At 49.6% G+C, this 12,424-nt stretch overlaps 1 protein-coding gene across 3 annotated transcripts in view; it reads left to right on the top strand.

Moving 5' to 3' along the window:
- The first annotated feature begins 1,325 nt into the window (after positions 1-1,325).
- RRP12 (ribosomal RNA processing 12 homolog) overlaps positions 1,326-12,424 on the top strand; it is a 26,385-nt gene continuing 15,286 nt past the window's right edge. For 2 of the 3 annotated variants that reach the window (XR_002123260.1, XM_019636512.1), the window contains exons 1-13: positions 1,326-1,538; positions 2,022-2,254; positions 3,755-3,838; positions 4,952-5,028; positions 5,569-5,674; positions 5,880-5,996; positions 7,122-7,260; positions 7,365-7,492; positions 8,498-8,596; positions 8,769-8,860; positions 10,437-10,548; positions 10,764-10,861; positions 12,121-12,235. Coding sequence is in view for 2 of the 3 variants with exons in the window: in XM_019636512.1 (XP_019492057.1) it covers positions 1,397-1,538; positions 2,022-2,254; positions 3,755-3,838; positions 4,952-5,028; positions 5,569-5,674; positions 5,880-5,996; positions 7,122-7,260; positions 7,365-7,492; positions 8,498-8,596; positions 8,769-8,860; positions 10,437-10,548; positions 10,764-10,861; positions 12,121-12,235 (1,542 nt within the window). In the remaining variant the exon portion in view is untranslated. The remainder of the gene's footprint in view (positions 1,539-2,021; positions 2,255-3,754; positions 3,839-4,951; positions 5,029-5,568; positions 5,675-5,879; positions 5,997-7,121; positions 7,261-7,364; positions 7,493-8,497; positions 8,597-8,768; positions 8,861-10,436; positions 10,549-10,763; positions 10,862-12,120; positions 12,236-12,424) is intronic. The other variant, XM_019636513.1, reaches the window with a different exon arrangement.

The raw sequence follows: 12,424 nt of genomic DNA, 5'->3' as shown, positions 1-12,424 counted from the left end.
ACACAAACATTTAGATCATAGCGAGGGGTAAAATTCACACTGTATCCAGTGAAAGAAGTGGGATGTAAAAACTTTGTTGAGGGCTGGCCGAGTGGTGCGTTGGTTAACAGCTGGCTTGGGACACCAGCTCTGAGCAGCAGGACCCCAGTTCGGATCCCACATGAGGGCCAGTGACCCTGCACCCTCTACAGCTAAGATGGTGAACAACAGCTCAACCTGGAGCTGGGCTGCCGTGAATCGCAGGCGATGGCATAGGCTGAAGCCCCTGCTGCAGTGGGCTGCCATAAGGTACCGTGTGTGGGCAGCAGCCAGTGTGAGCGGGCAGCAGCCCGTGTGAGCTGCCAAGAGCCACTGTGAGCGGCCGTCCAGAGACCGACGACTGATCTGCCTCACCCGGGGAAGAGTGCAATGATAATACCAACATGGGCCAGTGAGGCAGTCCTCCACAACTAGACTGAAGAACCAAAGAACAGCAACTTGTCTGCTCCCCTCCCCCAATTCCCCAACAAAATCTTTAAAAAAAACAAAAACAAAAAAAACTTTGTCGACTTCTTCTTCATTTAGAAGGTTGACTTATCGAAGTGTCTTATCAACGACAGCTTTAAAAAAATGTAAAAATGAATCTTCAAAGCCTAATCAGCCCAAATCACCAAGATCAAACCTTAGTCTGACAAAATCAGATTTACTGATTTGAAGTGAGGAAGGGACTTCCTCCCAAGAGAGGGGAAGCAAGCTCTTTTGTAAGGTTTGGGTTCTGTCTAAAGGATTTGGGGGAGGGTTGGAGGGGATTGGGAATCAGTTCTGGATTGGTTGCTGGTTCTGAAGTGGAATTGGTACAGGAGATTAACAAGAGTGGATTGAGACTACCCTGTCATGAGGCGAGGATAGCTTAGCAATTGGGTATCCTGAGTAATAAATGAAAATAGCTAAGTGGGTTTAGAGCATACTCAATGCTTTTTTCTCTTTTCAGACTTAATGGATTTTCATTCTTTCTGGTCTGGCCTGATTTCGACTCTTTCATATAAATTTGTTTCTATGCTTAACTTTTGAAAATAGATTTTCAAAAATAACAAATGTGTGTTTGTTTGTGTGTTTAACCTGTAAAGGAATTCCAGTTTTACAAAGCTCAGTCCTGTGGCCAAGAACCGTGGACCTGGAGTAGTAGCTCCTGGGACTGCCTAGCACAACTTTCTTCCTAGCAACAGATCTCCTCCAAGCCCCTCCCGATCTTGAACCTAGAAGAAATGTAAAACCGGAAGTTGACTATTTTGCCAGGCAACGGACTCGAGTCCGGAAGTGGCGCCAGAGGAAGAGGAAATGACGGGGGTTGGGGACCCATGTGGGTTCTGCGCGTGTTTCTGAGTCTCTGGAAGCAGGTCTTTCAAGCTTAGTAGACATGGGTCGCTCCGGGAAGTTGCCCTCCGGTGCCTCCGCTAAGTTGAAACGCTGGAAGAAAGGCCATAGCAGCGACAGCAACCCCGCCATCTGCCGCCACCGCCAGGCCGCCCGCAGCCGCTTCTTCAGCCGGCCCTCAGGTGGTAGGATCGAGACCCGGGCATGGTCGGCGGTGGGGTTCTGGGCGTGTCTGGGTCTGCATGGGTCTGGGCCTCTCAGGCCCAGGCATTGGACCTTTCATCTCTTAGAATGTCAGGTCTAGAGCCTACTGTAAAGTCCCCTCTCCATTTAACAGATGCGAAAACTGAGTCCACAGTACGGTTTTCACCTTCATTTATTCCCCCTGTTCCCCGAATGCAGCCCCCAGCCGACTCCCACCGGCGCTCATGCCATCAGGACAGGGAAGCAGAAAATTTTACCTGGAGGGTTCCGAACCTCTCTGGGTTTTCTAACTTCTAGGAGTACTGTCGGCTGATGGGGAAGACCGTGTTCAGAATTCAGCCTCTCGGGTTAGGGGCCGGGACTCTGCCGGCTCATTTTGTAGGGGTGGTTGGTTCTTTTTCTCTCGGCCAAGGAGGTTCGGGTAGAAGTAGGGGGTGGTCTTACCTTGTGCCTCCGGTTTTCAGGGAAGAGCGACCTGACAGTCGATGCTGTAAAGTTGCATAATGAGTTGCAGTCAGGATCCCTGCGCCTGGGCAAAAGCGAAGCCCCTGAGACGGCCATGGAAGAAGAAGAAGAGGCGCCAGCTCTCACCGAGAAGTCCTCAGCCACCTTCCTGAGCGGCCTCTCCGACTGCACTAATGTCACCTTCAGCAAAGTGCAGCGCTTCTGGGAGTCCAACTCTGCTGCCCACAAGGAGGTAGTGGGAAGGGAGGGTCAGGAGGGCGTGGGATAGTGAAGAGGGGCCTGAATCAGGCTTATTCCATGTCGCCTGACTGCTGTCGGATGACAGCAGCTGGTATTTCTGGATGATGCCTCACCTCTCTTACCCACTGTACCTCCCCTGCTTATCTTATTACCTCTCCTAGGGCAGATTCCACTTTCTGCTTTTCTGACAACATCTCCCCTGCTCAAGTGTACAGTCAGTCCTTCAGGGTAAAAATATTTTGCAAACATTCCTCTTCAACAGTACCTAGCATAGCACTTTTTACATAGAATATTTTTAAGAAACTCTTGTCGAGTAATGCTGAGTAACAGTGGTTAGAAAATGTTTTATCTAACAACTAAATTTACTTGTTTTAGTTTATATTTTTCAATTCTGTATATTTATATTTTTTTTCATTATTTAAATGAAAAATGTCAAAATTATAAATGGTACCAAAGTAGGAAAAAACGTGAAAGTTGTTCTCCCAACTTAACTTCTTCGTGGTAGCCACTGTTAATGGGTCATTGTGTACCTACCTAGACCACCTCTGTCCAACAGAGATGGAATGCAAGCCATGTATATAATTTTAAATCTTCTAGTGGCCATGTTAAAAAAAAAAAAAGTAGAAAGCAGGTGAAATTAATCTTAATATATTTTATTTAACTCAATATATCCAAAAATTATTTCAACATATAATCAATATAAAAAACAATAATGAGATGTTCTGCATTTTTTTTATCATACTAAGTCTTCAAAATCTAGTGTGCATTTTACCCTTACCATCTCCAGTTGGATCTTCATTGAAAATATTTGATTTGTATTTAGCGTTCATAAAACTTACAGTTGGGAAGGTAGATTCATATACCCAAGCTGTTCTAAATCTGTTTTCTAATAACTGGATCAAGTATTTGTTTTTAAATTTAATTAAAATTTTAGAATTAAAGATTAAGTTCCTCAGTCACACTAGCCACATTTCAAGTGCTCAGTAGCCTTTTGTCAACGTTACTGCTTTAGAATTTTTGCTATATTTTTTATCTACATTTTGTTTTGGTTAACTAAAACATGATTATATTTTATATACAGTGTTCTGCAACTTTTTTGAACATGTTAATATACATAGTTCTTGTTTTCAGTAGTTACATAATATATGAATCTTATCATTATTTATTCTATAATATTTAATCTCCTGTTGTTGACTGCTTGGTTGTTCCAATTTGTTGCTGCGATTAACACACTTGTACATAAATGCTGGCACATTTGTGCAGGTATTTCTGTATGTGACAGCGACCTAGAGATGGAATTCTGGCAAACGTGTTCTGAGAGTTCTGTGTGCTGGGGTCTGTGGTGTGTACGTCTGGCTCTGAATGCTGCTCATCTTGTCTGTCTCTGGGCTGTCAGGAGAGTAATTTGTGAAGGAACAAGGAAAACAGGCAACCCAGGGTTGGGGTTAGGTCTAAAAATAGATGTCATAGATGCCTGCTCCTTCATGTGCAGATCTGTGCTGTTCTGGCTGCTGTCACCGAGGTGATTCGTTCCCAGGGAGGGAAGGAGACGGAGACTGAGTACTTTGCAGCACTGGTGAGTAGTGGAAGTGACTTGGGGGTGGGTGTTCAGAGCAGCAAGCTATTCAGGCCATAGAGAGAAGACAGGTGCCCCTCGCATGTGAGGAGAGAAGGACATCCTTGAACAGGCAAAAGTCCTTCAGTCATCCTCTGGTGGCTTGGTAAGCTTGGTGGTATTTGCTGCATTCATTTGTGTCAAACAAAAATTCTCTACTCTGTTTTTTTTCTTCTTGATCTATGAAGCTGAATAGCCTCTAGAAAAATGGTTTTTAAAATGTAGTCTGAGGGGAGGGGTCCCCAAGACCCTTTTCCGGGGGGGGGGGCGTTGAGTAGGTCAAAATTATTTCCATAATAATACAGGAACACCATTTACCTGTTTCACCCTCACTCTCTCATGAGTGTATCATAGAATTTTCCAGAAGTTATGCAATGTCTGATGACATTACTTTGACAGCTGATGGAATTGTGCTCGCATATTCTTGTGTTTTAAATTTTTGTGTTTTAATTTTTGATATGGTAAATATCAATAGGTGTAACCTACATAACCAAAATCTCCTTGGGGAACCCTCAATAATTTTAGAGGGTGTAATTTGGGAACCACTGCTATAGCATGGGATTGGTAAATTACGCCCAAAGGAATAATCTGCCCCATGACCTGTTTTTGTGTAGCCTGAGATTTAAGAGTGGTTTTCACATTTTTAAAGGATTGTTAAAACACGTAAAGAAGAATATGCAACAGAGACCATATGTGGCCTGCAAAGCCTGAAATATTTATTATCTGGCCCTTCACAGATAAAGCTTGCCAATCTGCTGTAGAACAATGAAATAAAATAGACAGCATTACAAGGTTTTTATTATGTGCCAGGCAGTATTTTAATGGTATTACATATTAATTCAATTAACCCTCACAACAACTTATAGGTAGGTACTATTGTCCCTGTTTTACAATGAGGAAACAGAATCACAGAAAGGCTAAGTTGCTAGCCCAAAGTCACACAGTGGCAGAGCTGCGATTTGAGCCTTTGATACCAGGGTTCTTGATCATAACTGTTCTGTTGGGCACATGGTGCCCACAGCACCCCATTTGCCCATCATGACACCTGTTCACACCCCGTGATCTGGCCTTTAGATGACAACGATGGAAGCGGTGGAATCCCCGGAGTCTCTGGCCGCTGTTGCTTACCTGCTGAACCTTGTCCTGAAGCGGTGAGTCCTGGCTCCTCTCTGAACCCCAAGGCTCTCTGTGCAGAGGGGAAGGGAGTGCGGATGGGAGGAATAGGATAAGGGAGTTGTTTAAAAGAATGAAAAGATGCTGGTGTATCAGATGGCATCCTACAGTCCCAGGCTCGGGCATGGCTTAGGATGTTATAGTGTGAGTGCTGGTGCCTGGAGCGGGGGCAGCCCTCGCACAGTCGGGCAGGAGGCATGGGGTGGAGTGTTGGTGTCAGGATATCTGGGGAAAGGTGGGGAGAGGATTGGGGTCAGTTTATAAGGGCCCATCTTGTGGGTAGTACAGAGAATGGGTGGTGGAGGTGAGGGAGGCAGGGAGCTCAGGCGCCATGGCGAGCTCGCTGAACCGGGTGTCAGGAAGGATGAGTTCCTGTCCTGACTGCTGCTCGCTCTCTGTGACTGGGCCAGTGCCGCCTCCCTCTATCCAGCTTCCTCCTTCAGACCCGGGCCAGGGCTATACCACCTGCTCTCGGAGGCCCCTCTGGGGTTCTGACTTTCTCTGTTCTCTCCCCACAGAGTTCCCAGCCCTGTGCTCATTAAGAAGTTCTCCGATACTTCCAAAGCCTTCATGGAAATCATGTCAGCCCAGGCCAGCAGTGGCTCCACCTCTGCCCTCCGATGGGTTAGTGGTTGGGCCTCAGTTTCGCCTCTACCATCATCCAGGGCCCGTCTGATTAGGCTAAAGTTTGGTTGCTCCCTAGGAGGGGTGTGGGCACTCCATGGACCTTCTGATTGATCCCTTTGGGATTTTGGGGGGGGTTAGTGAGGCTTTTTTCCCTCCTGGCTGAAGCGGGTGGCGCTGAGAGACTCTGACTCTCCTCTTCAAGGTCCTCTCGTGCCTGGCCACCCTTCTGCGAAAGCAGGACCTGGAGGCCTGGGGCTACCCCGTGACCCTGCAAGTGTACCACGGGCTGCTGAGCTTCACTGTGCATGCCAAGCCCAAGGTAAGGCTGCAGGGCCCCAGAATACAGGAGGGGGCCAGCCACTCCAGGAAGCCGGGCTGGCCTGTTCCATCTGAGTGGGATCGGGGAGCTTTCCTGGAGTCCTGGGCTCTTGGCCCGAGGTCCTGCGTCCTGCCTCTGAGGCCCCATCTGCTCAGCTTCAGAACATGAGGGTCAGGTCTCCTACAGGGGGGGATGTTCACTGTCAGGCCCTTCTGAGTCTTTGCTGCTTCGCTGGGCAGTGACATGTTAGTTACAGTGGCAGGAGGGTGGCTTTGGAGTCACACAGACCTTAATTGGATACTGGACCCACTGCTTGTGGTGTTACCTTGGGCAAGTTACTTGATCTCTGAGCCTCGGTTTCCAGCTGTAAAATAGGGGTAATAATACCAGCCTTGCTGTGAGGGTGTGGTGAGACCCCGGTGTTCCTCCAGGCCTGGTGCAGCTGCTGCTTATAGCACATGCTTAGTCGTGGCAGTTGGCCATTGTTTCCTCCTGAAATTTAGGGCAGGGAGCACGTAATAGTAATAACAGTCTTAGTAATCACTCTGTGCTGGGCACTGTTATCCCAGGTGGCTCGTACCTCTTTCCCTGGGTATCCACATCGTCTTTCCTCACATCGGATTTCTGCTGAAATGTCACTTCACTGGAGGGATACTTTTCTGACCACTGTATAAAAAGCCACAGTCCCTGCTTTGTTGTCTGCGGTGTACTTTTACCTTCTGGTGTACAGCTGTTTATTTTCTGCCTCCCAAGTGGAGCATGAGTTATTTGCTCAGTTCACTACCCCACTGCCAGCACTAAGAACAGTGATGGCTTGGTGGACACTTGGTATTGCCTACGATTGAATGAGAGCATGAATCCCTGTTGTAAACATGAGGACACGGAAGCTCAGAGATTAAGTTGCTTGGCTTGCTTAGGGCTGTTTGATGAGTTAAGAGGAGAGTGAGGGCTGGAGCTGAGGTTTGTCTCACCCTACAGCTCGGGTGTCTACATGTGAAGCCCTAGGCATAGCATCAGCCACGTGGGAGGAATGCAAACACCGATTGTTGGTGGGCCAGTGTGCCGACCACCCAAGCTGCTGGTTGAATGCTGACCCAGCCCTGGCCCCCTTTCCTTGCCCCTCAGATCCGGAAGGCTGCCCAGCATGGAGTGTGCTCAGTCCTCAAGGGCAGTGAATTCATGTTTGGTGAGAAGGCGCCTGCCCATCACCCTGCTGCCATTTCCACCGCGAAGTTCTGCATCCAGGAGATTGAGAAGTCTGGAGGTGGGAGCCAGGCTGAGGGCAGAGTGGGTGGGGTGGGGGCTGGCGAGGGAGGACAGGGCCCGCTGCAGAGTGGGCTGGTGTCTCAGCTCCCCTTTGTCTGCCAGGCTCCAAGGAGGCCACCACCACGCTGCACATGCTGACACTGCTGAAGGACTTGCTTCCCTGCTTCCCAGAAGGCATGGTGAAAAGCTGCAGTGAGACTCTCCTCAGGGTCATGACCTTGAGCCATGTGGTGAGCTCAGGCTGGGGAGCCAACAGGCAGGGGCATTGGGGCGGGGAGGGGTATGCACAGCTACAGACCCCAGGCCCATGATGCTGGAGTTTGGGGAACTCCCTGGTCAGGCCATAAGCAGGATCTGGGATCTCCCTGCCCCGAATCTGCTCTTAGCTACAACCGGGGTGCCATCTCATCCCCGGTGTTAGACAGACTGGGCTGTCTTCAGGGTCCTGGTCCAGTTAGGAGCTAGCCTCAGAGATCAGGGTGAGGGTAGGACTGTGGTGGGCCTGGTACAGTGTCAGTCAGTCCTCTCCCTGCCTAAGCTCTACTCCAGCCATAGTCACAGTTAATTTTCCTCCCCTCCCCTCCCTCCCTCCCTCTCCCTCCTTTCTTGCTTTCTTGCTTTCAACAAATCAGTATAGTGGCTTTAAAGACACATAACAACTATCCCCTGCATTTCTGTCATCCTAGCATTAATTCTGTTAATCTTTCTAAATTCTCTTGTAGTGTTTGTTCACATATATTAGGTTGTCAGAAAAGTCATGATGTATTTTTTTCTGTTTTTTTGTTGCAAAAATGCGTCATGGCTTTTCCGACAACCCAATATATTTAAAAATATTTATTATATAAATAACATGATCATTTAAAAGGAAAAAGCCACTTAGAATAACTTGCTGTGTATCCTTTCAGAATTTTCTCTTTGGAAAAACACATAAAAACATGAAAGTCCAACTATAATTATAGTGTGCAAACCATTTATAGCTTGCTTTCTTAGTCTATTATGTTAAAAACATCTTGTTTATGTTTGTTCATTGTCTTTGTTTAAATCATTTAAAATTTCTTTGGCAGCTGCCAAAACTTGTTAAAGTGACAGTCCTCTGAGTGCCCAGGTGTGGGGAGCATGTCTGAGGTTCAGGAGTCCCAGGTCTCCCCCCAGCCCACTCACTGGATTGGGAGGTTGAGGACTCCAGGGCAGCTGTGGGCTTTGCAGTCTCCACTAAGCCTGTGTGTTCTCTCTAGCTGGTGACAGCCTGTGCCATGCAAGCCTTTCACAGCCTCTTCCATGCCAAGCCAGGCCCGGGTACCCTGCCAGTGGAGCTCAATGCTCAGATCATCACGGTGAGGCTGGGCAGTGGAGGGCCAGGCTGTTTTGGAATGGGGTGGCCCTGTCTGCAGCGAAAGGTTAAATGGGCCGGGACATGCCGGTGCCTGGGGACAGAAGGGGTTATTGTCGTTGGGCTGCTGCCGAAGGCACTTGCTCAGTCACCTACTTATTCTGTCTTGCCTCTAGGCCTTGTATGACTATGTTCCCAGTGAGAATGACTTACAACCCCTGCTGGCCTGGCTTAAGGTCATGGAAAAAGCCCACATCAACCTGGTCAGGTAGGGTGAGGTGGAGGGACATGAGCTGGCAGCTGGGGAGGGGGTCAGTTTCCTGGCGTTGGCGGCAGGTCCATGTTGAGGGTGCAGAGGATCACCTCCTGTTTTTAAGAGGCACAGGCTGGTAGCACAGCCTATGTTAGCCAAGGCTGATGCCTTTCCTGCCAGAGTACTGACTAACCAGCTGCGAGGATGGGCCGAGAGCACTGCCCTCAGGGTGGGGTCCTAGTCTTGTCATCCCAAGCTCTCATCCTGTGCAGTTTGCTTCCTTTTGAGAGGATGTTATCCCGTTTTCTGCAGCTCTAGCCAACCCCCACCTGGATTAACTGTCCCCTCCTCTGGGATTCTTAGTCCTCCAAATCTAGTGCCTACTTTGTGTCTCTGTCATAACACTCACAGTTGAGGTTGGCCACTTAATAGTAGCCTCTTGATAATTCCATGTTTCCCAATGCAGGCTGAGAAGAACATAAATGTGTCAACTGGTGATTTGCACTTTACCTGCAGGGAGGGTCTCTGGGCTCCCCTAGGCACCATGCTGGGTGCCATGCATCCATGTTTCCCCGCACTGATTGCTACCACCCCCTGAGGAAGGTCTTAGCCTATTGCATAAACCAGAATCTGAAGTACTGCGAGTCAGGTGGTCACGTGGTTGCTAAGCAGCACAGCCAGGTCTGCAGCCCAGGTCGGCCAGGCCCACGTCCTTCTTCCTGCAGCAAACCGCCTTTCACCTGGTGGTGCCGGAAAACAAGGAAGTAGCCTCGTTCTCTGCTTCTCAGGATTTATCCTACAGGAGAACTCCCACAGTTGTGCTAGGATGTATGTCCCAGGATGCTTGTAGCACCGTAGATAATGGCAATCTAGAGACAACCTAAACGTGCCCTAGGAGGGGACTTGGTTAGATACAAACAGTGAAATACCAGGCAGCCGTTAGAAATAATTGCAGTAGATGTGTGCGTGCTGATGTGGAAAGACCTCCAAGATATACTGAGGAAAAGCCAGGTGCAGCACACTGTGGATGGTGTAATTATTTGCATACTCTGGATCCAACCAGGTTGGGAATCCTGACCCCTCCCTCCCACTAGCTGGGTGGCCTTGGGCAAGTTACTTGACTTTTCTATGCCTCGGTTTTCTCATCTATAAAATGGGAATTGTAATAGGACTTAATCTCAGTTTTTACAAGGTTCAATGAATTAACGTGTTGTTACATCAGTGCTTGGCACTTGTATAAGTATTACATAAATGATAGCAACTATTATTATTTTTTATGTTTGTGTACACATAAAAATAGTCTGGAAGAGTACTTGAGAAACTTAACTTTGATTTTTTCCCCTGGGAATGCATTCGCGGGTCAGTCTGGGAGAAAGGTGTGGTAAGGAGGGTGTGCTCTGCATGTTGTACCCTGAAGACCTGTTTGAGTTTTTTACCACGTGTAGCTATTATTTGAGTGACAGCATTTTAAATAATTGTCCACCAGAAGGGCCCTGTAGCGCCCTGCAGATCAGTGACTATTGTTGGACCTGGGCCATCCAGGTCCTAAAGGCCCAGGGCCAGGCCCCACAGAAGTCTTTTCTCTTGATAGGCTACAGCGGGACCTGGGGCTGGGCCATGTCCCTCGCTTTTTTGGAACTGCGATGACCTGCCTCCTCTCGCCCCACTCACAGGTGGTGACAGCTGCTACCCAGAGTCTCCAGGTACTGTATCCCCCTAGCCCCCCACCAGCCTCAGCTTTAGTTGGGGGAGCAGAGCGCACAAGAGATTCTGCCAGCTGCCCAGTCTCTCCTGGAGACGCACTTCTGGGATTGGGGTAGAGTAGGCTTTCTAGAAGCTCCAGGAAGCAGAAACCTGGGGGGGCTGAGTGGCACTGGGGGGCGCCTTGGGACCAGACAGCTGCTGCCTCTTTTTGCAGGCGATCCTGAAGGAGTGTGTCGCTCCCCACATGGCCGACATTGGCTCCGTGACCTCCTCAGCTTCAGGCCCTGGCCAGTATGTTGCCAAAATGTTCAGGTGAGAACATAGCATCCGCAGTAGGAAGGAATAGGGTGTACCCTGTAGAAAGTGCCTGATGACAAGCACTCCACTTGTCGCTTACTCTGGGCCGTGTGCACAATGCCAGAGCAGCTGCTGTCAGGTTGAGCACGTTCCAGGTGCTCTCGCCTGCTGCTCATGAATGTGGACTTGGGCCAATCATCTGGGACAAGTTCCTCCACCTCTCAATGCCTCAGGGGCTTCATCAGTCATAGGGGACTGACAGAGGCGAGGATGAAATGAGGTAATACATATAAAGTGCTCAGAACAGCACCTGACGTGTAGTTAAGCACTCAATAAAGGGAAACGACTAGTAGTCCCTATGGTTCTAGGAAATGGGTACTGACCCCATTTTCCAGAGAGGCAAGCTGAGGCCGCCCAGCTAGTGAGTGGCAGCCAGACCACAGAGTCCACCCTTAGTCACGTGCCCACCTGCTCCCTGCCTGCTAGAGAGCAATTCACAGACACAGCCCCCGACCACCCTCACCCTCCCAGCGGGCGGTCAGGAGCCTCAGCACCAAGCGTACTCAGTGGTCCTGGGAAAGGGGCTAGGATCCTTGATGTCTTCTCTGGGTCTCTGCTCAGCTCCAATGGTGGTGCTCCTTGTGAGGGATAGACCCATTTCCTGTGGGTACATCGGGAATGAAGTTGTAGGGAAACAGGACTAGAAATGTCCCCACCCATAACTCCCCCGTTGCCCCACACTGACCCCTGTTGGCCATTCTTGCCTAATACCCTCAGGGGCCTAGATTGTGAGAGAGGGAGCCGACCAAGGCGCACCCCTGCTGGAAGGGGCAGTCGGCTGGGCCCTCCCTCCCCTAGCGCAGCTTGCTCATCCCGCCCAGACCACCTGTTCTTACCCCGCCATCCCCCCTCAGGTCAGGCCAAGAAAGCGTGAGACAATGACATGCGTGGGCTTTGGAGGCCCGGTTCGGCCACTAGCAGAATGACCCTGACAGGTTATTTCATCTCCCTGAGCCTCAGTTTCCCCATCTGAATATGGAACAAATAACCTACCTCACAGGTTTTTCTTTTAAGTGCGAGGATTACACAAATTAAACTCTTAGCACAGGGAGCAGTGTGGGCACTTGATAAATGCTAGTTCTCCCCTTGGCCTTCCCTGGAACCCTGCCCTTACTGTCCAGCTGGTGGTCTACAGCTCATGGTGGCAGCCATTGACTTCCTGGCTGGGGCCCAGGGGTTGTGACCACGGCCGCGACTGCTTGCTCCCATGGCAGGGCAGTGGAAGAGGGCCTGACGTACAAATTCCATGCGGCTTGGAGCTCCGTGTTGCAGCTGCTGTGCGTCTTCTTCGAGGCGTGCGGGAGGCAGGCCCATCCTGTGATGAAGAAGGTGAGTTGGGGGGCTGTTGGGGCCAGGGCAGTGAGTGGGCGTTTGGACTGTGGGATTCTAGAAGGAGTCTCTGTTATCTCTGCACTTGAACCACCACCCACATACATAGTGCCCACAGCAGGTGCCCAGTACTGTGTCCCCGGGAAGGTGACTGGGCCAATGGGGGAGGACAAGAAGAGAGGCAGGAAT

Source organism: Hipposideros armiger, unplaced genomic scaffold (assembly GCF_001890085.2).
Source record: "Hipposideros armiger isolate ML-2016 unplaced genomic scaffold, ASM189008v1 scaffold_28, whole genome shotgun sequence".
NCBI lineage: Eukaryota > Metazoa > Chordata > Mammalia > Chiroptera > Hipposideridae > Hipposideros > Hipposideros armiger.
This window is presented reverse-complemented; position numbering and strand designations above follow the sequence as displayed.